Source organism: Lepus europaeus, chromosome 7 (genome assembly GCF_033115175.1).
Source record: "Lepus europaeus isolate LE1 chromosome 7, mLepTim1.pri, whole genome shotgun sequence".
Classification (NCBI taxonomy): Eukaryota; Metazoa; Chordata; class Mammalia; order Lagomorpha; family Leporidae; genus Lepus; species Lepus europaeus.
The window spans coordinates 67,408,395-67,433,784 of record NC_084833.1 but is presented as its reverse complement, the minus strand read 5'-3'; the positions used below and the strand labels follow the sequence as shown (position 1 = coordinate 67,433,784).

The 25,390-nt window shown below is 47.6% G+C and overlaps 1 protein-coding gene across 1 annotated transcript; it reads right to left on the bottom strand.

Annotated features, from left to right (window-relative positions):
* Positions 1-16,077: 16,077 nt before the first annotated feature.
* Positions 16,078-16,386, bottom strand: LOC133763843 (small ribosomal subunit protein eS10-like). The gene has a single exon (XM_062197571.1). The coding sequence runs from the start codon at positions 16,384-16,386 to the stop codon at positions 16,078-16,080; it is 309 nt and encodes a 102-aa protein (XP_062053555.1).
* Positions 16,387-25,390: the final 9,004 nt, after the last annotated feature.

Below are 25,390 nucleotides of genomic sequence, written 5' to 3'. Positions count from 1 at the left end.
GGAGCTCAGCCAGGGTCAGTGTCGGGCCGGTTTCTTGGCTCTTGGGCCCTGAGCACCAGCCCATCCCTTTCCTGAACTGCAGTGTGTCTGCCGGGGGCTTAGGGCTGCCGGGGGCAGTGGCCCATGATCATCTCCCTCAGCAAAACAACCTGGTAACAGGCTCCCTGAAGGGAGGGTCCTGGTCCAGCAGCTCCGCCCACCCAGACAGCCCGCTGAGCTCAGTCTCCAGAACCTAAAGACACTGGCACCGGCAGAGACACCCCAGTCTGGGGCACAGGGACCCACGGGGCCCCTGGGGAGAAAAGTCAGCCTGTGGAAGCCAGAGGGTCGCTGAGCACCCTTAGCAGCCAGGACCCCCCCTCCCCCAGGCACAAAAGGTGACAAACCAAGCCTTGAGGTGGTACTGCCTGGCTCTGATTTTAGGGGCCACGGCTCTCAGTCTAGCATACCCAACCTCAAGCACCACTTCTCTGGTCCCATTTCTCACCGACTTCCCCGCCTTCCCACACCCAACACACAGGGCTCTTCAGCGCTTTTGTCAACATTTCCCAGTTAGCTGGCAGCCCTAGGATGTTCTAGCTCATTTTCCTCCTTATGCCAGGTTCTGTGCCCCCCACCCCCGCCAAAGCCTGGGTTCCCTTTTACTGAGAAGTTGGGTAAAGGCCAAATTGAGCCACATTTGAAATCATCCAGGGATCAAGTCAGCTAAAGAACAAAGGTTTATGTGCTGTGACTTGGACACTCTCTCCTCAACTCCAATTAGGTCACTTTATAAATTCTATATTGGATTTGCTTAATTAACACCCTTAGAGGGTGCCAACTCCTGCCTATCTACCGTTTCATTTCATGAAATCGCAGGTCCCATTATGCCATTTTGTATTTCTCTCTGGGCTGCCTTCACTACTCTGTCCACATAGCAAACCTCTGCTCATCGTTCAGCACCGTGCAGAAGCCTTGCTTCCTTGGCCACGCTGAGTAGGATCAGTCCCCACCCTCCCTGTGCCACCCTAGACCCGGGAAAGACTTTGGTCATCATACTGCAGTAGTTCACAGGCAGTGCTGTGCTGGTAAATATTTAGCCACCAGTTATCTAGAGAAAAGCCCTGACTTGTAGCGCTGGCCAACTTCCATGGCGTGAATACTCTCTCAGCATTGACAATCAGGTCGTCAATGTGGTGTCACTGGCAGGCGGGCAGGTGAGGCACAAGGTGGGCTTTGGAAAGCTAGCCTGGGCCAGCTGCAGCATACCGCCATCACTCTCACTGAACCACATGCTCATGAGCAGGGCACCATCTTGACCAGGGCCCAGCACCACGGAAGTATCAGATCCACATGCAATGGACCTCTGCCACCTGAGAAGCACAATGCTTTTAGTTTTAGAATGTCCTCTCTTGCTCAAAAGTCTTGTTCAGGGGCCGGCGCTGTGGTGCAGTGGGTTAAAGCCCTGGCCTGAAGTGCTGGCAGCCCATATGGGCACCTGTTCTAGTCCCGGTTGCTCCTCTTCCGATCCAGATCTCTGCTATGGCCTGGGAAAGCAACAGAAGATGGCCTAGGTCGTTAGGCCCCTGCACCTGTGTGAGAGACCCTGAAGAAGCTCCTGGCTCCTGGCTTCGGATCGGTGCAGCTCCAGCTGCTGTGGCCATCTGGGGAGTGAACCAGCGGATGGAAGACCTCTCTCTCTGTCTCTACGTCTCTGTAACTGTTTTTCAAATAAAAAAAAAAAAAAGTCTTGCTCAAACTTTTTCCTACAGCACAAGAAAAGAAAACCAACAAAATCAAGAGGTCCTAGCGCATCACAGACAAGCCTAGCCTAGTAAAGTAGGTTAAAGAGAGCACAGATTCTGGGGTCAGGCTGTGTGACATCAGATCCAGCTTTGCCACTTAATGGCAGCATGACTGGGGCAAGTGATTCCTCGTCTGTGTAGTACCCTCCTGTTGTGACATGTGCCTTGCTGTGTTACACTTCTTGTGAATATCAGTAAATTGGTATTCAATTATGGTTGATGTGACTATGCCTCACCAGCACTCCCGCTCTATGAGCTTCTTATAACCCAGGCTGTAATTGGCTGACAGCAAGGTGGCCCGTTATGTCACACTGGCTGGCTCATAAACCACATTGACCACTCTGTGCCAGTGTTCAGATGACATGGTTTGAGCTAAGACTTTTCCCTGGAGGCTGGTTGGCATCTGGAAGCTAAGATAATACATGTTCTGGGGCAGCAAAAATCAGTGCCAGGGACCCTGCTGCCGTGAAAAGCAGCCAAAGGCTTCCTGCAACCCAGACCTGGAAGGAGCATGTTTCCCAGGCCATTCAGGAAATTTCCTCTGTGGACACACAATGTCTAGTTTGCTATTAACATGCCACGCTCAAGTAACTTTCTCTTACTTATTTTTGCCAATCTTTCATGTATTCCTTTTGCTTATTTTACTTATTCTACGTGTGCATTGCAATAAGTTTCATAATTCAGAAACTAATTTTACGTGATTTGGCTTGTCAACTGAGTAAAGGCTAAAAAGGACCTGTCCCTGGAAGAACTGAAAGCCTTTAGGTTGAAATTGTCACCAGGTATTGAGGAACCAGGCTCCTCTAGCGGTACGTGACACCATCTCCCAGGGTTGCTCCAAGAGTTTGAGGAGGCAGTACACTACGACTTGAGCAATGCCTGGAATTTAGTAAGTACTGAGTGTTAGAAATTGTTATCTCTCTTATGAGGATGATGATTTTCTGTCTTTATCTGTCATTGCCAGCCTCCTTGCCTGCTCCCTCAGTGTCTCCTGCATGGTCTATGCAGATTTCCATCTCCTGACCTTTGCCCAGGCCACTCCTACTTCTCAGTGTATCCCACCCTCTCCTCTCCAGTGACTCACATCCTGTCCATACACAGTGGACACCCTCCTCACCAGCCACCCACCCTTTCACTGAGCCCCACGCCCTGTGGTCTTCCAGTGCCCTGTGGTTGACACCTTGGGCCTGAAATCCCATTACTCATTCTGTTCACGGCCTGGATGTTTGTTGACGCTTACTCCCGGTGTGACGATATCTGGAGCTGTGATTAGGTCATGGGGTGGAATCCTTATGAATGAGGTTAGTGCCCTTTCTGCTCCAGGAAGACACAGCAAAAAGATGACCATCAAAAACCAGGAAACGGACCCTGGCCTGACACTGCATCTACTTCACAGCTTCCAATACTGTGAGAAATAAATTCCTATTGTTTCTAAGCCAGCTGGTTTATGTTTATTTTATTTTCGCGTCCCGCACAGACTGAGACATTCACGGTCTCTGTTGAGCACCTGCCACATGCCCAGCCCAGATCAGGCTCTGGGAAATCACAAATGAACCATGAGCTTCCTGTCTTGGGGAGACCGCTGGGCCGGAGAGGGAGCAGATTCCAGCACGACGACCAGTGCTCCATGTACAGAGGACCACACAATAAGCTGGGTCAGCTTTAGCGGCAGCGCCCCTGTGTACACAGCACTTGGCAGTTTATAAGGTAATTTTACTTCCCTTTCCTTCTTTAGTCCTCACTACAGTCCCCTGAGACGAGCCGCCTGGCAGTTACTGTTTTTTATTTTCTTCTATGGATGAGGAAACTGGAATGCAGGGAGATGAAAGGATTTGCCTGTGGTCACACTGTGTGTAAGTTCAGTGCCTGGCACACAGTAGGCTCTGGGCTAATGGTAAACCCAATTCAATGTCTTTAATGGAAATGAAGTGGCCAAGTTGAGGCAAGAACCCAAACTGAGTCCTCCTTTGGGACTATTTGTACTTGATTGTGAGGCCAAGGACAGAACTGGGCTTCCAGAGCCAGGATTCTGAGCCAGGCTTGTCCACTGATGTTCCAGAGGACCTTGCAGGCCTGAAAGCTCCCTCAGCAAAATGCCACATGGAAGAGTCCAGCTCGATCAAGTGGACGTCTCTCTGAGCTGGTGCCAGACAGACCGCGACCTTTCTACCTTGCATTTTTCCACGTGCAAGCAGAGACCAGACAATCCCTTGATGGGACTACCATGGGGAGCTCAGGCGCAGACCTGGCACCCAACACCTTCTCCCACTCTATCCTCCTGTGACATGAGCCTGTGAACGTCACGCTCAGTGATGGAGCAGTCCTGGGATTCCCAAATCTTCCGGTGTGAAACAGTGGACTGTATTAAGTGCTGCCTGGGTAAGACAGCCAGGCACCACAGAGTGGCTGTGGTGGCCTGTCACACTCCCAGTGTGCCTGTGCCTGAGGCTCCCCACCTTCTGAGAAGAGAGCCGAGTCACTCCACCTACGTGTCCCCTGCCGAGCAGACAGAGGGGTCCTCTTGTTTGATTGTAAGGGCGTGGGGGCAGGTTATGGCTACCTATAATGGACTGGCTACATGTTGGCAAAGACCTTGAGAATGTTGTGCTGAGAGGAAACTTATGATTGACCAGCAAAGGTGGGGAGGAAAGAGAACCGACGTTGATCCAGCAGAGCAGGTCTCAGCCCTGGCTCTGTAGGTAACCTTGGGACAAGTAGTACCATCTTTCTCCGTCTCAGTGATTTTATCTAGGAAATGGGGATAAACGTGCCTGCAATGCCGACGTCAATCCACCTTGAAGGGGAGAATGTGTGGCGAGGCTGGCTGCCTCCTTGCCAGCATCTTCACTCCTCGCTCTCCACATTGTGTGGAGCACCCTCCAGAGTCAGGAAGCTCTCTGTCCCCTGCCCTCCGCACACCACCTCCAAAAGGAGGGCCTCAACATCTGTTGAATAAGAGACTGAACTCCTCTGCTTGCCACATGGGGAAACAGGTCCAGGCAGGCAGAGGGACTCGGCCCTGTCCACAGCCAGAGAGGGAAGAGCCAGGGCCAGACCCCAAGACCCCTGACTCCCAACCCTGTCTCCCCCATACACTACCTTGTGTGTGCAATGTCTCCCAAAGCTCTCCTGGCATGTGGAGCCTTTCTTCTAACTGCTGGTGGGTGAGAAGCAGCTTTGGAACAAAAAACCAAAGCCACAGGCTCCTTTTAGGAAGCCTACCAAAAAGCTCAAGTGGGGCCTATGCAGCCTTTTGGGTCTCTGTGCCAGCTGTGAATGTAGCTAGTTCTGCCAGTGATGAGCCCCAGGTCAGCAGGCCTCACCACCGTAATTCCCTGTGTAAATCTGATGGCGAGCAGCAGCCAGAATCTGAGGCTGCAGGCCAGACGCCCTACTGATCCCCCTGCAGTAGATTCTCACAGCCAAAAACCACGAAACAGGCTGCACTGCCTTTCATCAACTCTAGGACAGATTTTTTTTTTCCCCCGGATTCCAGCACCACTAAAATCAGGCCAGGGTGCAATAACCAACCAATATCTCACAGTGATAACTCACAGCCTTGATTCTTATGTGATAGAACACAAAATAACTGATGTCTTGATAATGTCTTACTAGCCAGCAGGGGTAGTATCACTGCAACTCTATCCTGTCGCCCCCGGGCTATTTAGATGCTGGAGGCTCACTTCCTTCTGAGCTCACTGTCCCTTATTTCACCCACAGAGAACATTTGCTAAGGGCCATGAACCTTGCCATCTGAGAGCCAAAGAAAGAGGCCCTCAGGGCAAACCAACCCTGCTGACACCTTGATCTCAGATTCCCAGCCTGCACAACTGTCAGACAACAGAGTTGTGTTGTTTAAGCTGCTAGGTCTTTGGGCTTTGTTACAGCAGCCCTAGAAAACTAATAACAGCAAGAAAGCTGGGGTCTGGAGAAGGAAACCAGCTAGGCAGCTGCCAAGGGAGGATTCGCACCAGGCTGGGGGCTCTGTAAGCCCTGCTGAGGTCCTGGGACATGGTGGACCATTGGGCAGTGAGCTGAGACAAGAGCAGGTGTGCCTGGTACTTGTTTACATTTTTAATCCTCCAGGACCTTGTGAAGTTGTCGATGTATTTTGCTTTGCTCTAAAGAAAAGCCAGATGAACCAGAAAACACTTTCTCTCCAAAGTCTCCACCATTTTAAGAAAGCGGAGGGAGGAGGCTGCAGTTAGTGAATTCCATTCACGTTGACTTGGTGCTCCACTGGCAGAAGCCCCAGCTCGGGTTGGGATGTTTTGTTCTGCTGTTTTTGAGGACTAGGTCAGCAAAAAAGAACCCAAGACTGTTTACCTGTTTGTCCCTGTTGCCTCATGACATGCCAGCAAGACTTGCCAAAACTCACTCTCCCACCAGCACTCCCAGAATTCCTCTTTGGGATGCAATGTAAGACAGAATCAAGAAAGGCTCAAAGATGCACAAGGACTTCTCCAAATGTTTTGTGGACAGATGGGGTGCTAGGAGTCTTGGGATCTGGCCTTGGCTGTTTCTCTCTCTCATTGTAGACAGGTATCTCTGCCTCTCTGGGCTTGTTTCCTTCTGTATAAGGAAGTTGGGTCAGTTGGGGCCCGTGTTGTGGCGCAGAAGGTTAAACAGCTGCCTGCACCACCAGAATCCCACAGAATCACAGTTCAAGTCCCAGCTGTTCTACTTCTGATCTAGCTCCTTGCTAATGTGCCTGGGAAAGCAGTAGAAGAAGGCCCAAGTGCTATGGTTCCTACCACCCATGTGGGAGACCCAGATGGTGTTTCAGGCTCCTGGCTTTGGCCTGGCCCAGTCCTGGCTGTTGTGACCTTCGGGGAGTGAACCAGTATATGGAAGATATCTCTGTCTTTCCCTCTCTCTCTCTGTAGCTGCCTTCAAATAAACAAATAGACAAATCTTAAAAAAAAAAAAAAATGAACAATGGGCCATCCACAGTAAGATTCTATGCTGGTGCTGGCGCTGTGGTGTAGGTTAAGCCTCAACCTGCAGTGCCAGCATCCTATATGGATACCTGTTCAAGTCCCAGTTGCTCCACTCCTTATCCAGCTCCCTGCTAATGTGCCTTGGAAAGCAGCAGAAGATGGCTCATGTGGGAGACCCAGAAGAAGCTCCTGGATCTTGGCTTTGGCCTGGCCCAGCCCTGGCTGTTATGGCCATTTGGAGAGTGAACCAGTGGATATAATATCTACCCCCACCCCTTCTCTCTCTCTCTTTCTCTTTCAAATAAATTAATAAATCTTTAAAACATTTTTTAAAAAAGATTCTATGCTGAGGTCCCTGTTTCAAGACAACTCCCCATCTGGGGCTGGGAGTAACTAGTGAAGGAGAAAAAGCAAAGAGAGGGGCAACCATTGTTCCATGATGGGAGAGGCAGGGAGGACCTGGGAGGCAACACCTGGGCTGGAATTTAATGGGCATGTGGTTGGCTAGAGCCAGAAATCAGGGAAGGGAACTGCAGCAGAGCAAACTTGAAAGAGCAAAGTCAACTCTGCAACAGAGGCACTGGAGAGGAGAGCTGAGAATGGAAGAGGGTCAGGCAGATGGCCTGACTGCTGAGTCCTTGCTGGCTGTGTGATCTTTGGCAAGTATCTTTGCCTCTCTTAGTCTAATTCCCTCACTGGACCAATGGAGATAATTTTACTTATCTGATAGGGTTCAGTAAGAATTAGATTAATTAATGCACATAAAGTGCTTAGAACAATGGCCCGCATCTGTTATATACTCAGCTAGTGATAATCACCAATATTACTATTATTCTATGTAGACAGTCTAGGTTAGGGACGAGCTAAAATCTAGGCCAAGAGAATAGGCTAAAAAAAGTATACTGGACAGAGATTGTGAAGAATGTTGTGTTGATCAATTTAATTGCTGTTTATATGACACCGGGGATACAATGCTAAATCAGGGCCATGCCCTGCCTCTGAGTCATTGCCCCAGAGTAGGGATGCCGGTGGTGTTTCGGGAAGGACACCCAGAGGTGGAACGTGATGGAACCAATCCACAAGCTGTGTGCCCTTCATCATCCTGCAGTAAGTGCATGAAGCAAAAGGGGCCTGCATTGATGGAGCTGGCATTCAAGTGTGCACAGACAACACCTCTGCTCCTGAGCCCACACCTCACACAGTTAACAAGACTTTTCTAGGACCCAGAGATGGCAGAATGGAAGGAAATGTGAGGAATGATGGGAGCTAAGACATCCCTTTCAGCATGGAGCACCAAGTGGGAGGACTCCCTTCCTAGTTGTTGTGCATCAGAACCTGGTTTCCAACCCTGCCCAGAAGGCATGCTCAGCCTTTGAGGACTGCTAGAGCCCCAGCCTCACAAGGAGAGACTGCTGGTTTCACCTGTCTCAGGCATATCTTTGACCTTGATTTTCTTTTTTTCTTAAAGATTTATTTATTTATTTATTTTGAAAGGCAGAGTTATGGGGCTAGGGGTGGGGGAAGAACTTTCATCCATTGATTAACTCCCCAAATGGCCACAAAGACTGGGGCTGGGCCAGGCTGAAGCCAGCTCCTGGAACTCTATCCAGGTCTCCCATGTGGATGCAGGGACCCAAGCAATTGAGCCATCTTCCACTGCCTTCCCAAGCACATTAGCAGGGAGCTAGATTGGAAGCAGAGCACCCAGAACTCAAACTGGCACTCATATGTGATGCTGGTGTTGCAGATGGCAGCTTAACATGCTGTGCCACAAGGCCAGCCCCCTTTCACACTGATTTTTACCTCTTGTGCTCAATTCCTTCCTCACAATTGTCACAGAGATTCATCACCCTTTTAAAGGTGAGACCTGTCCTTGCACAAGGACGTGACCTTACTCACTGACCTCTGGATATCCTATTTAGGATAATAGATGACAAACTGATGATAGCAGAGGCTTCCATCATCCCTCAGAATCCACTCTCCCTACTTCTTTCAGTAATAGACACAGATTTTAACCAGGCACTTGGCCCCCTAAATAAGGCAACATTGCCCAGCCTTTCTAAACCACATCACTGAAATCTGGCCAACAGGGTCTGAGAAGTGATGAGTAACCGCTGAGACACACCCCTAAGGTGAGGGAGTGTGCCCTCTTCATCCCTGCCTTCCTTCTCACGGCTGGAATCACTGACATGTGTCAGGGGTAACTACCATTGATGATAATGTGAAGGATGTGTGCAAAGGATGGTGGATCACAACAAAGAAGGAAGCTGGGTCACTGACCTCATGCTGCCTCTATAATTTACTCTATGAGAAAGAACAAATGTTGTCTTACTCAGTTAGGGCTGCTTTAACAAAAAAAAAAAAAATACCGTAGGGGCCTGTGTTGTGTGCAGTGGGTTAAGTCACCATCCGCAACTCCATCATCCCACAGGGTCACTGGTTCCTGTCCCGGCTGCTCCACTTCTGATGCAGCTCCCCGCTGATGACATGGGACAGGCAGTGAAGGATGGCCAAGTACTTAAACAACAGGCATTTATTCTCACAATTCTGGAGGTTGCACAGTCTAAGGTTAAGGTGTTGGCAGATCTGGTGTCTGGTAAGGGCCTACATCCTGATTTGTAGATAGCACTAATCCAAGAATCCTACCAATTAAATTCCCTCAAACTACATCTCTAAATACTATCATTTTGGGGATAAGGGTTTCAACATATGAACTTGGGGGAAAATAAACATCCAGTCCAAATAATACGATGGTAATGAGGGGTTGAGGACTAGACATTGGGAGAAGATTGTGTCATGTTACAATAGGGGTATGGGATATTTGGGACATAGACAGTTTGATAAAAATATGCCCCATTGAGTTCAGCAGGAGATGTCCAGAGCTTGCTCCGGTGCTGCCATTAGGTATCAAGAGCCCAGTATGCTATATGCTACTTCTTCATATGATTCCAAAAACCTCAAGGGGTCCAGTCATCTCAAAAGAGGCTCTTAGTGAGGGAACACTTGTTCCTATGTGCATGCCCAGCCATATCCTCCAATTTGGACCCCAGATGCTAAGGTCATTGTATAAACCACTCAAGCTGGCACTAGTGGGCGTGTTACACAGTAAGATCATCCCATCTGTACACCCTGTCCCTTGCCACTGGTCTACTGCTAGCACCCAGCATATCTCCTGACCAGGTCCAGGAAGATACAAGAGAACCTTTGCACATGAACTTCATTTATTCTAATATGCCAAATCTAATTCTTTAGGATATAGCTCAGATGGCCCACCCTCCAGGTACCATATCCCTTGGTTCTACCACCCCCCAGAGCTCTTACTGTTATTAATAAAATAGCAATAATAATAATTAGTTAGGCCCTTACAAAGAGCTAGGCATCATGCTAAGTTATTTATAAACATAAATATTCAGTTGAATCTGAGGCTAAAGGGGGTCAAGCAATAGCCCAAGGGCAGGGAGCTGATAAGTGACTGAGTCAGATTTTTTTTTTTAATTTAAGGTTTATTCATTTAAACAGTGGAGTTAGAGAGAGAGGAGGAGAGACAGAGACAGAGAGACTTTCCATCCATTGGTTCACTCCCCAAATGGCCACAATGGTCAGGGTTGGGCCAGGCCAAAGCCAGGATCCAATAACTTCTTATGAGTCTTCCATGTGGGTACAGGGGCCCAAGCACTTGGGCCATTTTTTGCTGTTGTCCTAGGTGCATTAGCAGGGAGCTGGATCAGAAGTGGAGCAGGGGCCAGCGCCGTGCCTCACTTGGTTAATGCTCCACCTGCAGCACCGGCATCCCAATGGGCACCGGGTTCTAGTCCCTGTTGCTCCCTTCCAGTCCAGCTCTCTGCTGTGGCCTGAGAAAGCAGTAGAAGATGGCCCAGGTCCTTGGGCCCCTGCACCCACATGGGAGACCCAGAAGAAGCTCCTGGCTCCTGGCTTCAGATCGGCACAGCACCGGCCGTAGCGGCCATTTGGGGAGTGAACCAATGGAAAGAAGACCTTTCTCTCTGTCTCTCTCACTGTCTGTAACTCTACCTGTCGAATAAATAAATAAAAATCTTTAAAAAAAGAAGAAGAAGAAGAAGAAGAAGAAGAAGAAGAGCAGCTGGGACTCAAACCAGTGACCATACAGGATGCTGGCATCACAGGCGTAGGCTTAACCTGCTACACCACAACACCAGCCCCCTGAGTCACAATTTGAGCCCAATATACTGCTAACCACTCCAGCTTTAGCAGCCTAGAGCTCTGGGATCATCAGAGGGAATGGAAGTACTGCCAGGGCCTTCTGTGCTGTGTTCTTTGTTAAAAGCATGCTCCCCACCCCCAACCCTTTTTGTTGGGTGCATCTTTAGAATTCCTGGACTCAGCTTCTGAGTATCGATTGTTTGCAGGAGCAAGTCAGCAATTTGTGGTTTCCCGACAATGGCTCTGTGTTCCATTATAGAACTCAGCTGGTTTGCATTTCCATCATCAGGCAGGGCATAGGCCTACCTTTTTCCCATGGTGACCTGGAGCTGTACTAGTTGGTCAGATCACCTCCCACAGCCCCTCAGAAGGAAGACCACAGGACAGGGCAGAAGGCCCAGCTGTGCTCTCAGAAAGGTAAAACCCAAGCAAAACTGTAGCTCTTGCCTGGAGAAACCATTGCTATGATGCCTATGTTTTTAATGAGCATCTTGGTACTTTTAAAGAAAACAATAGGTTTAAGTCAGAGTAGCAGCACTGGAAAGGCAGTTGGGAAAGAAGCACCCTCATAAACTATTGGTGGAGTGTAAACTAGTGCAAACTCATTGAAGGGACAAATTGGTATTACATATTGACATTCCAAATGTATAAATTTTTTTTAACACATTGAGCAAAATGTACAGAGGAAATGAGCTCCTGCTTGTCCTCCAGAGTCCTCATCATCCCTATCTTGCAGTTGAACCTACAGCTGGCCTCCGTCTTCTCTCTTTACAACTGTCTTGTGTTTTGTCAGTTCCATGTTGTGGGCCTGGCCCTCCCTGACATCTCCATTCTTTACAAATAACAAAATAGTCATCAGTGAGTAAAGGGGTCCTTCCACCCCACTGGCATCATTTCCTACTCCACAATGGCATAGGACAACATCCACTGGGGAGCAATTTAGTGAAAGGGGTCAGGTAGTCAGAGCTTAAATAACTGTCTGTGTCGCTGCACTCTTCTATCAGAGCAAAGACAGAAGGAATAGGTGAGACTAGCATGCAGGGTGCAGTTGCAAGTTGGGTGTCTCCAGGAAACACTGCAGGGGAATTTTCTCCATTAGGTTAAGCTGGAGCAATGTGCCAAAGTCAAAAAAGAAAAATCAACCTTTCAATTGAATCACATGAATTTGAAGATTCTCCCACCAAGACAACTCAAATCCAGCAGTAACAATCTAGATCTCTGGCATTCCTCCTGACAGCCCTGTGTTGGGCTCTAGAAGTATCTGCTGCTGCTGCTGCTGCTCCATTTGCAACTTCTCAGTCTCCAAGACAACAGTAAAAGCCAGGATCATAAAGGAAATGACCCCAATCCACAAGGCTGCACTGGAAAACCTGTACATTTTTTTAAGCCACAAAGAGGGAGAGGTCAGGGGCTGGCAATGAGGCACACCACCTGCTGGTTAAGCCACCACCTGCAATTCCACATCCCCTGTGGGTGCTGGTTAGAGTCCTTACTGCTCTACTTCCAATCCAGCTCCTTATTAATACACCTGGGAAAGCAGCAAAAGATGGCCCAAGTACTTGGGACCCTAACACCAACATGGAAGACCCAAATGGAGTTATAGGCTCATGGCTTCCACCTGGCTCAGCCCTGGCTATTGCAGCCATTTGGGGAGCGAAGCAGCAGATAGAATATCTCTCTATTTCTTCTTTCTCTGTCACTCAGTCTTTCAAATAAACAAATAAATCTTAAAAAAAAAAATACCCATGTCCCACATCAGACTGCTTGGGTTTGGTTCCTGGCTGTAGCTCCTGAATCCAGTTTCCTGCTAATAAAGGAGGCAGCAGTGATGGCTCAAGTAATTGGGCTCCTGTAATTCATATGGAAGACTTGTATTGAGATCCTGGCTCCTGGCTTTGTCCTGGTCCAGCCCTGACTATTGCTTGTATGGGGGATGGGAGGGGAATAAACCATGGATGAGAACTATCTATTGTTTCTCTGCCAGTCTCTTACATAAATAAATAAATTTTTGATAAAATAATAGTAGTTACATAGTGCTTACTATGTGCCAGATAGTTCTAGGTATTTTCCATATAATAACTCAATCCTCAGAACAATACTTTGAGATACAAACCAAGATTTTCTTCACATTATAAGTAAAGAAATTGAGTCACAAAGAGGTTAAACCGCTTTCCCAACACCCAGCAACCCGGGAGAGCTGAGATTCAAAACCCCAGTGTCTAAGTCCCAAGTTTTTTATACAATGGAGGGCAACTTGAGGTAGTCAAAAAAACTCAGAATTCAAAGAAATCACCCAAAATGGTGATCAGGTTTTCTGCGAAAAGATGTCCCATCAGAGAATAAGTTTTTTGCTGTTTAACCTTTATTTGAAAGGCAGAGAAACAGAGATCTTCAATCTGCCAGTTTGCACCCCAAATGCCTACAACAGCTTGGGCTGGGCCAGGCTGAAGCCAGTGGCCCAGAACTCAATCTAGGTTTCCCATGTGGGTGGCTGGAACTCAACCCCTTACTTGGACCACCACCTGCTGCCTCCCAGAGTGCACGTCAACAGGAAGCTGGATTGGAAGCAGAAGAGCCAGGACTCAGACCATGCACTCTGACCTGGAGTGCAACCAATTCCAAGTAGCAACTTAAAAGCTGTGCTTGGGCCAGCGCTGTGACACAACAAGTTAAGCCACAGGCTGTGGCACTTGCATCCCATATGGATGCTGGTTTGCATCTCTGGCTGCTCCACTTCTGATCCAGCTCCCTGAGGACAGCATCTGCCTGAGAAAGCAGCGGAAAATGGCCCAAGTCCTTGGGCCCTGCATCCACGTGGAAGACTTGAAAGAAGCTCCTGGCTTCTGGCTTCAGACTGGTCCAGCCCCAGCCATTGTGGGTATTTGGGGAGTGAATCAGGGGATGGAAGATTATCTCTCTCTCTCCTCTCTCTGTAACTCTGCCTTAAAGCAAAAACAAACAAAAAACACTGTGCTTAAATATGATGTAGCTGTTCTGCTTCCAATCCAGCTTCTTGCTAATGCACACCCTGGGAAGCAGAGGGTGATGTTTCAAGAAGACAGAGACCTCCTCAACTGGGCTCTGCCAGTCTGTTTTTCTTTTTATCTCTCTGCCCTTCAAATGAATACAATTCAAAATAATAAAAAGAAGAGGGATGCCAAAGCAGAGGAACTTACATCAAGTTCAAGAAGTGAGACAAAAAAAATAGCAAGAAATGCTTGGAGTACTTGTAGAGGATTTTTGAGGTATATTACAGATACACGGACATAAATTCTGAGGCCTCAGAGAATCAAAAGATGACTTTTATAAGGCAAGCAGACCGCAACATACAGAGAAAGTAGAAAGGGCTCTTGGGATGTCTAGTTGGTGGAGATTGCTTTCAAAGTATCTAATAACGAAGACCAGACCCAGGGGGCAAAAAATAACAAGAGGAAACAACCGGCCATCTTGCGGGCCTTGGCACTAAATCCGGAAGGTCTGAACTTCGTCAAGGACCGCCACAAGGTGGAGCCCAACCCAAGGTATCTTCCCCAGGTCACTTGAATCCAAGAACGCTCTAGTGCGCCGACCGCAGGCAGGAAGAACATTGGAAGAAGGAATGCCCATCCCAGGGAAGAAGCTAGGGGAGAAAGTTCATGAGCTTTCCAACTGCTACAGCTAAATGAAAGTGACCAGGAATGAGGGGAAAAGAATCTCCCACCAGCTCTTCCAGCTCCATTGAGATTTTCAATGCATAGCCCCAAGTAACCACACAGTGGGAAATCTATTCACAGGGTTTTTAGTAGACACAGGTGCAACCTTCTCAGTCCTTTTTTTTTTTTTTTTTTTTTTTTTTTTTTTGACAGGCAGAGTTAGACAGTGAGAGAGAGAGAGAGGGAGGGAGAGAGAGATAGAGAGAGAGAGAGAGAGAGAGAGAAATGTCTTCCTTTTTCCGTTGGTTCACCCCCCAAGTGGCCACTACGGCCGGCGTGTTGTGGCTGGCGTGCTGCGCTGATCCAAAGCCAGGAGCCAGGTGCTTCCTCCTGGTCTCCTATGCGGGTGCAGGGCCCAAGGACCTGGGCCATCCTCCACTGCACTCCTGAGCCACAGCAGAGAGCTGGACTGGAAGAGGAGCAACCGGGACAGAACCCGGCGCCCCAATCGGGATTAGAACCTGGGGTACCGGCGCCACAGGCAGAGGATTAGCCTAGTGAGCGGCAGCACCGGCCAACCTCCTCAGTCCTTAACACCAGAATGACCAAACGCTCATCAGAAAACATGGCTTTTTACCAGGGTTTTCAGGAGAGCTTCTTCAAAAATCATTCCACTTGAATGCCAACTAGAAAAAGCCTCTCTCTCCCTCCCTCTCCCTCTCTCTCAGGTAAATAAATGAATAAGAATTTTAAGTATCCATAGAAAATAAATATTACCCTTAAAATCTATAATTTCAAGCCATATCACCAAAGGAAACGTGTAAAAAGAGGCACCTGGACACTAACATTGCTCTTCCTGGAATACAACTCATTTACCCCTGCCAGTCACCACGGAACATGCTGATCCTGCCAGTACAGAAGCCAGGCACACTGGCACAGCATCTATATAGGACTTGAGGGCTGTCAATCTGACCTTGGAGGACATCTACCCAGCAGGACCAAATCCACATGCCCTGCTCACCACTCTAACAGGGAATTTCTTTTTGTTCCATCTTGGATTTGAAGAAATTTTTAATGGCATACTGTTGAGTTCAGAATCCCAAAATCTGCTCCCTTTTGAATGGGATAACAACGTAAAATAATATTTTAATGCTCAATGCAGTCTGGATTCTGTTCAGAGCACCACAAAATACTAAGAACTCCTAAGATCAGATCAAAGGAAACCCCACAGTAAACACTTCTGGGCACTAAATAAGGTAAGAGAGTTGTTTCTTTTCCCTAGGTAATTCTTCTTCAGAATATGGAATTTAGAGCTTGAAGAAAGAAGTAGTGCAGTGGTTATAGAGACAGATGCTGGCATATGACAGGCTGGTTTGATCCTGGCTCTATCACTGCTACTGTTTGAATTGGTTCTGGCTCCTGAATGCATGTAGCAGTTTGATCCCCAAAGTCATATGTTAATGAATTACACTAAGAGAATGGCAACTTTTTTTTTTTCTGGCTACAAGTTTATTTAACACAAAATAATCCCCTCTAGCTTTACTGGGGTGGCTGACCACGTCCAAGACCAAATCTGCCTCTAGACTGGAATTCAGTTGCTGACCCAGCCCCAGCCTCGGCTTTCTTGTCGGCACCAGGGGGCACAGCACTTGTCTGAAAGTATCTCTGTCGGCTTCCCCTCCTGTGAGGGCCACTCCCCCTCCAGACCTTTGGGCCTAGGCCTGCCGGTCTCAGGTCGGCTGTGGCAGGCACGATCTCGGGGGGCAGGTGAAGGTAGTCCTGGAGATACTGGATGCCCTCATTGGTAAGGTACCAGTAAAAGTGTCTCCACACGAACTGTTCCTTCATGTAGCCTCAAGACTTGAGCGACTGCATGGCCTTCATGGCATGGAGGTTGGGCACGTTCTTGTTCACCAGCTCTGGGTGCTTCTGGTATCCAGAGGTGGGTCTTTGGGAATGGTCAGGATTAGATTAGGCCTTAGTCCCCATGACTGAATCCTGTGGCTTTTGTAAAGAGAGAGGGATCACAGATTGGGGAGACATATAGAAAGACACATGTCTTTTGCCACATGGTGCCCTGTGCTACCTTAGGAACATGTCAGCAAGAATGTTATCACCCGAGGCTAAACCAGTGGAGCCCACTTGATCTTGGACTGCAACGTCCAGAATTGTCAGCCAAAATAAACCTCATTTCTTTATAACATAACCTTCTTTATAACGTTAGAATAACAAAAGTTAACTAATATGAGCGTGCTTTAGAAAGTTCAAGGAAAATGGAATGCTATGGTTTCAGCCACATCAGGAGATTGCTCCTGAACCCATGCAGATGTTTAAACTCATCAAGTCATAAGTTAATGGTATTAAGAGGATAGAAACTTAATCCAGTTATGGTGCTTAGCAGGTGAGCCTAGTGGAGAATCCTTGGGCATGTGAGCATGCCTTTGGAAAGTAGTCCTCACAACAGGGCTTATAAAAGCCTGAGTAGGGGCCAGCACTGTGGCATAGCAGGTAAAGCCGCCACCTGCAGTACCAGCATCCCATACGGGCACCGGTTCGAGTCCTGGCTGCTCCACTTCCGATCCAGCTCTCTCCTATGGCCTGCGAAAGCAGTAGAAGATGGCCCAACTGCTTGGGTCCCTGCACCCACGTGGGAGACCCGAAAGAGGCTCCTGTCTTCTGATCGGTGCAGCTCCAGCCATTGCAGCCATCTGGGGAGTGAACCAGCAGATGGAAGACACCCCCCCCCCAAGTAAATCTGCCTTTCAAATAAATAATAATAATAATAAAAAAGCCTGAGTCAGGCACAGCCATTCTCCTAGCTCACCATATGATCTTTCCTTTTTTATACTGTGAATTAAAAAACTTTTTTTTTCAGTTTCAGAGAAAAAGATGGAGTTGCTCCCATCTACTGGTTCACTCCCCAAATGCCCACAATGGCCAGGGTGGGGATAGGCTGAAATTGGGAGCTGAGATCCCAATCCAGGCCTTCTTTGTGGGGGACAGAGACCCAGCTACTTGAGCCATCACCTGTTCACTAGCTAGGAATCAGATTTGGAAGCAAAGCCAGGTCTTGAACCCAGGTATTCTGGTATGGGATATGGACATCTTAATCAGCATCTTAATGCTATACAAAATACCTGCCCCAATTTTTATTTTAAAGACATTTAAAAATTTTATTTTGGAGACAGGGAGATATAGACACATATATCTATATCTATTTATCTATCTATCTATATCTATCTACATACATACATATATACATACATATAGATAAATAGCATCCCCATCTGCTAGTTTACTCCCCAAAACCCCACAAGCCCCACAATGGCTGGGGCTGGTCTGGGGCAAAAGCTGGGAACCAGGAACACAATACAGGTCCCACATGTGGGTGGCAGGAAACACTTGCACTAATACCACTATTCCCATAATCTCCATTTATAGGAAGCTGGAGTCAAGATTTGGAGCCAGTAATTAAACCCAGGTATTCAATATGGGATAGGGCTGTCTACCACTAGATTAAATGCCCATTCCCAAAACTTGTCTTTTTAAAAATATTTATTTGAAAGTCAGAGTTACAGAGAGGGGGTGGGGAGAGAGAGAGAGAGATCTTCCATCTACTGGTTCACTCCCCAAATGGTCGCAATGGCCAGGGTTGGGCCAGGCCCACACCAGGAGCCAGGAGCTTCATCTGAGTGCAGGGGCCCAAGGACTTGGGTCGTCTTCTGCTGCTTCCCCAGGTACATGAGCAGGGAGCTGGATCAGAAACTGGAACCTATGGGATGTTGGTATTGCAGGTGGTGTCTTAACCTGCTGTGCCACAATTCTGGCTCCAATGAAATGCTTTTTTAAAAGCAGCCATCAGGGCCAGTATTGTGGCACAACACCTGAGATGCCAGCATCCCACATGAGCGGTGGTTTGAGTCCTGGCTGCTCCACTTCCAACCTAACTCCCAGTGATGTTCTTGGGAAAGCAGCAGAAGATGGCCTAAATTTAGGCTCTGGCCACTCATGTGGGAGACCAGAGTGGAGTTCCAGGCTCTGGCTTTGGTGTGGCCCATCTCTGGCCATTGCAGTCATTTAGGGAGTGAACCAGCAGATGGAAAGTCTCTCTCCCTCTCTCTCCTTGTAACTACCTTTCAAGTAAATAAATAAAGCTTTAAAAAAAAAAAAAAAAGCATCCATGACCAAAGCCTTGAAAAGATTATGTGAGTTTCCTACTTCCTTCAGAAAGCCTATAAAAAGAGGCCAGCGCCGCGGCTCACTAGGCTAATCCTCCACCTTGTGGCGCCGGCACACCAGGTTCTAGTCCCGGTCGGGGCGCCGGATTCTGTCCCGGTTGCCCCTCTTCCAGGCCAGCTCTCTGCTGTGGCCCGGGAGTGCAGTGGAGGATGGCCCAAGTCCTTGGGCCCTGCACCCGCATAGGAGACCAGGAGAAGCACCTGGCTCCTGCCTTCGGATCAGCGCGAAGCGCTGGCCACAGTGCGCCGGCCGCAGCGGCCATTGGAGGGTGAACCAACGGCAAAGGAAGACCTTTCTCTCTGTCTCTCTCTCTCTCACTGTCCACTCTGTCTGTCAAAAAAAAAAAAAAAACCCTATAAAAAGCTTCAGGAAATTCCAAGGACAATAAACCTGGTTAAGGAAGTGGACATAAGCACATGCACGTAGCTACATACATACACACACATTTCCACACAAGGGCTGGCATAAGAAAGACTGACGAGGTTTAACATATACAGTGAGATGAGGGTGGAATTACTGCAGGAGTTCAAGTAGGGTTCTTTGTTTCACAGCTACAAAATTTTACAATGCATAAAATGAAAGTGAGTAAAAGTGGAAGTTTTATTGAAGAACAAAGACTTTGCTAACCAGGAGGGAACCCAAGGGAGGCTTCCAGTAAGGTTTTAGACAAGCGAGATTATATAGAGAATGTTCATTGATTAATCATTTCCCTCATGTGGTTTTTTAACACACCAGGGGTCTGTTTTTTTTCCATACTTTGGGTTCAGAGGTCTGGTCTCTGGTCAGCTGAGAAACATTTATATTACATACATTTTGGGAAGTGGTCATGGTCTTTGACCAGATTGTCTGACTATTGAGGTCTGGTCTGGCATCAGAGACCTGGGTCTTTCTATACGTCTTCAGAAGTGATCATGGCCTCTGATCAGTTGAGAAATGTTATTCTGCTGACCAGAAACAGTTGAAAAGAAGTTATCTTGTTGACCACTTCAGAGATGTCACAGTTGAAAAATGTTGCTGACCAGCTAAAAATGTTTGTGGTCTGGTCTGACGCCAGAACTTGTTTTCCTGTAGTTATTTATGGGCACAGGATTATTCTCTATCTCAGGACCCATTACTTTCCCTATCTAACTGCCTATTAGATTTCTTAGTGCCTCCTCACAAAAGGGAGTTCACTCAATATCCAGCTTTACTAAAACATTAAAGGAGGGTGAGGATGCACAGATGTTGAATAAGAACCATAAGCCAGAACAATTCCAGGTTAACTCTATCCACTGCACTTCTTAACCAAGCAGGTAGGTTTGAAGAATAAATTACCCAGGAGACCAGCCAGGCCCAGGCCCATGCTGTGAAGTATCAGAGAACATTGGGGAATTAGAATGAGGTGTGGCTAGGGCCGACGCTGTGGTATAGTAGGTTAAGCCTTCTCCTGCAGCACTGGCATCCCGTATGAGCACTGGTTCAAGTCCCGGCTGCTCCACTTCTGATCCAGCTCCCTTCTAATGGCCTGGGAAAGCAGTGGAAGGTGGTCCAAGTGCTTAGGCCCCTGCACCTGCATGGAAGACCCAGATGAAGCTCCTGGTTTCAGATCAGCCCAGCTCCAGCTGTTGTGGCCATTTGGGGAGTGAACCAGCGGATTGAAGACCTCTATCTCTATCTCTTCCTCTCTCTATAACCCTGCCTCTCAAATAAATAAATAAATCTTTTTTTAAAAAATGAGATTTGGTTGATAAAAAGAATTGAGTAGTAAGAAGCTATAATAAATATAAATAAGTAGTAAGAAGCCAAGGAACTGTAACCTACACATAGTTACTCGGTAAGTTAGAGGCAGAACTGGGACTGGAATTAAGGTTAGACCCTGGACCTGGTATTGTGGCCTAGCAGATAGAGCCGTAGCCTGCAGTAACATCCCATATGGATGCCAATTCATGTCCTGGCTGCTCTACTTCCAATCCAGCTCTCTGCTAATGGTGTGGGAAAAGAAGTAAAAGATGGCCCAAATGTTTTGGTCCCTGCTACCCCCGTGGGAGACCCAGATGAAGCTCCTAGCTCCTGGTCTCTGCTTGGTCCAGCCCAGGCTGTTGCACCCATCTGGGGAATGAACCAACAGATAGAAAATAGATCTCTCTCTGTCTCTGTCTCTCCTTCTCTTTATGTAACTCTGACTTTCAAATAAATAAATATATCTTTAAAAAAAAAAAAGGCTATACTCTCAGCCTCTTCTTTTTACAAAGCAATGATCCCTGGGAACCATCAGGTCAATTAACAACCTATTCATTCTTTCATTTATTTTTTTCAACCAAACATTCTTATCTATCATCATTTCATTTATTAAGTATTGTTGAGGGTCTGCTATAACTCAAGCTCTGTGCAGGGAGCTGAGGCAACTAAATGTCTGCATTCCCCAAAATCCTACTTGGAAACCCTAACCCCCAGTGTGATAATATTAGAAAGTGGGCCTTAGGGAGGTGATTAGGCTATGAGGATGGAGCCTTCATGATGTAATTCATGCTCTTCTAAGAGTCTGGAGAGCTCTTTCACTCTCTTTCCACCATATGGAAGAGGGCTTTTGAAACCAGATCCCATATAGTGCCTTTGATGCAGACACTAGATATTATCAGGTCCTAGCCTCCCATAGTTTCCCAGCTTCCCTCCTTTAGATTAAAGTGTTCTTGCCTTGCTTTTATGATTGCAAATCAACCTCTTTTTAAAATTAACTTACTGAATGGAAGGAGTGGTGCAGCTGGCCCTACAGAGCCCATAATCACAAAACTCAAGTACTTGGGTCACTGCCATCCACATGGAAGACCCAGAAGGCATTCAGCCTAGACCACTCCTGGCTTCAGCCTGGACCACCTCTGGCTGTTCTAGGCATTTAAGGAATAAAGCAGGAGAAGATCTCTCCCTCTCTCTTTCTCTGCCCTTAAAATAAGGTGAAAATAAAAAATTTTAAAAGATAGAGCATTTCTCTTTAAAAAAAAAAAAAAAGGGAGCCACATGCCAACACAGGGGATGTGGCGTGTGCTCCTGGAGGCCACCTGGGCGAATCCTGTGCCTTACATCCCCAGCCCCATACAGGGCTGTGCTGTCCCCTTGGAAGATGCAGAGCAGTCAGACAGCAGTCGGGCCAAAAACAGACTTCTCCTTGGTGACGATCCCACCCCCGCCAGCCAGGTCCTCGCCGGAAGACACGGGACCTGCCCATACCATGACCTGCAGCATGAGTACAGCTAGGGAGAACACTGAGGCTCAGAGGTGTCCCTGCAGCCACTTGCCTGACACCCTCGTGACACTGCTGTGGCTTTTGTTAGCTGAAGCTTTGGAAATGAATCCTCTTTCTGCACTGGGGGGAAAAAAAGGCAGCCAAGAGCACTGCAGACTAACTAGTGACCTACATACCTCTCAACTCCAACTTCAACCCATAAGAACCTTTACCCCAACCCCTCAGGGAACTGGAGAATTAAGCAATAGCTGCCCAACTCCTTGCTCTGTGCTTTGCAGTAATAACATACCTTCTTCCACCACCCTTATGTCAGTGATTGGCTTGCTGCATATCAGGTAACTCAACTCAGGTTTTGAGACTATCTGTTATTTATGAGCCTATCAATCTATGGTACTTTGTTACAGCAGCCCTAAGACATGCTCATAAATAGATATTGCACTAATAGGATGGGAAAAATTATCCTAACTGCTGCCTACAGAATTCCTTTTCAGAAAGGAATTGTTTTTGTTTGGAACAACACTTTGATAAACTCTTGGGTAGGAGGAGGGGCCAAGGGCAGAAAGTGCCTTGGAACTACTCTACATGAGACAGGAGGTTAGTTGCTTCAGAGTGAAGGAGATGAGAGAACTGTGAGGACTGGTTCTGCATGAGGCAAGGGCAATGTGGGGGATACCACACAGCCAAGTAGCCAGAGTACCAAGGCAGGCCAGGCTGACTCTTAAGAGATTTTAAAGGATTTGCATGTGACCTCAGCTCTTTAGTAAAGTCTTCTAAACTCTTTTTTTTTTCTTTTTTTGACAAGCAGAGAGTTAGACAGTGAGAGAGAGACAGAGAGAAACATCTTCCTTCCATTGGTTCACCCCCCAAATGGCCACTATGGACGGCGCACTGTGCTGATCCGAAGCCAGGAGCCAGGTGCTTCCTCCTGGTCTCCTATGCGGGTGCAGGGCCCAAGCACTTGGGCCATCCTCCACTGCCTTCCCGGGCCACAGCAGAGAGCTGGACTAGAAGAGGAGCAACCGGGACAGAATCCAGCGCCCCAACCAGGACTAGAACCCAGGATGTCGGTGCCGCAGGCAGAGGATTAGCCTAGTGAGCCGCGGCACTGGCCAAGTCTTCTAAATTCTTAAGTACCAAGTACAGGGGTAGATCTGTTCTGGAGAGCAGCGAAGAGGCTGAATCTCTTATTCAGACTGTGAGGTAAGAATGTAGAAGCTTGGGAGAAAAGAGATGATGTGCAAAGGTAAGCCTCCAAGAATTTGCAGAAAAACAAGAAAAGGCTTTAACTTCTGCAAGCTATAAAATTAGGAATAAAGTCAGTTTTACCTAGAGCTGAAGAATCATGGAGGCCCTCACTGTCCCTGGAATTACAATTATAACAGCTATTGGTAAAACCAATAAATGAAACCTGGGGTGGGTTCTTTGCTGCAGTAGTTAAGCTGCTTAAGATGCCCGTATCCCATATCAGAGTGTCTGGGTGTGTCCCAGCTACACTCTTGATTCCAGCTTCTTGCTGATGTGCACCCTCAAGTACTTGGGTCCCTGTCACCCAATTGGGAGACCAAGATTGAGTTCTAGTCTCAGCGTCAGCCTAGCCCAGCCCCAGCTGTTGTAGGCATTTGGGGAATAAACCAGCAGATGGAAGACCGATTGATCTCTCTCTTTCTCTCTCTCTCTCTCTCTCTCTCTTTCTCTCTCATTGCTTTTCTTTTTCTATTTGTTTTGTCTTTGTTTGAAAAATCAGAGTGAAAGAGAAGGAGAGAGAGATCGATCTTCCATCCACTGGTTCACCCCCTCACATGGCCATAATAGCCAGGTCCAGATCAGGCCGAAGCCAAGAACTCCATCTTGGTCTGTCATGTGGGTGGCAGTGGTCCAAGTACCTGGACATCTTTTACTGCCTTCCCAAGTGCCTGAGCAGGAAGCTGGATCAGAAGCAGAATAGTGGGGTCTCAAACTTGCACTCTGTTATGGGATGTCAGTATCACAAAGAGGTAGTTTAATCCACTGCACCACAATGCTGGCACCCATCTCTACCTTTCTAATAAATAAATACAAAGAAATAAAAACTAAAAACAGAATATGCACAAAATGCAAGGCTTCAAAAAATGTAAAAACCTCCAGAAAGTGCTTTGGGAAAAGTTCACAGATCATTTGATCTGTCTCCTGAAAGGTTTGCGTGAGTTCTTCACAAGAAATGGCATTCTGGGGCCAGTGCTGTGGCACAGCGGGTTAATGCCCTGGCTTGAGCGCCAGCATCCCATATAGGCACCAGTTCAAGTCCCAGCTGCTCCACTTCCAATCCAGCTCTCTGCTGTGGCCTGGGAAAGTAGTAGAAGATGGCCCAGGTCCTTGGGCTCCTGCACCCACGTGGGAGACCCAGAGGAAGCTCCTGGCTCCTGGCTTCAGATCGGCACAGCTCCAGCCATTGCAGCCAATTGGGGAGTGAACCAGCAGATGGAAGATATCTCTCTATCTTTCTCTCTCTCTCTCTCTCTCTCTCTCTCGTGCCTCTCCTTTCTCTGTGTAACTCTGCCTTTCAAATAAAATAATAAATCTTAAAAAAAAAAAAAAAGAAATGGCATTCTGGAACTAGGAATGTCCCATGAAGACAAAAACATTAAAAAAAAAAAAAAAGCAGCAAAGAGGCATTGTGGTGCAGCTGGTTGGGTCACTTCTTGCAATGTTGACATCCCATATCAGAGTACCAGCTGCTTCGCTTCAGATCTAGCTCCCTGCTAATATATCTGGGAAGGCAGTTGAGGTTGGGTGTCCCTATATCCACATGGGAGACCCAGATGGAGTCCCAGGGCCCTGACTTCAGCCTGGCCCAGACCTGGCCATTATGACCTTTCAGGGAATGAACCAGCAGATGAAAGATGTCTCTCTCTTTCCCTACCTCCTTCTGTCACTCTGCCTTTCAAATAAAATAAATCTTAAAAAGAAAGCCAGTGTGGGGGCTGGCACTGTGGCATAGCAGATAAAGCTGCCGCCTGCAGTGCCAGCATCCCATATGAGCACCGGTTCAAGTCCCGGCTGCTCTACTTCCTATCTAGCTCTCTCCTATGGTCTGGGAAAGCAGTAGAAGATGGCCCAAGTCCTTGGGCCCCTGCACCCATGTAGGAGACCGGGAAGATACTCCTGGCTCCTGGCTTCGGATCAGCACAACTCTGGCCATTGCGGCCAATTGGGGAGTGAACCAGCGGATGGAAGACCTCTCTCTCTCTCTTTCTCTCTCTCTCTCTGCCTCTCCTTCTCTCTCTGTGTAACTCTAACTTTCAAATAAATAAACAAACCTTAAAAAAAAAAAAAGCCAGTGTGTTCAAAGCAGATAATATGGAGGCACTAGAAGGAGGAAGACCCAATTGCAGAAGCTCACTATGGTAGTGATGC

Bases quoted from the DNA above. Each gene is read 5' to 3' on its own strand.
- LOC133763843 (XM_062197571.1), bottom strand. From the start codon at position 16,386: ATGAAGGAACAGTTCGTGTGGAGACACTTTTACTGGTACCTTACCAAT.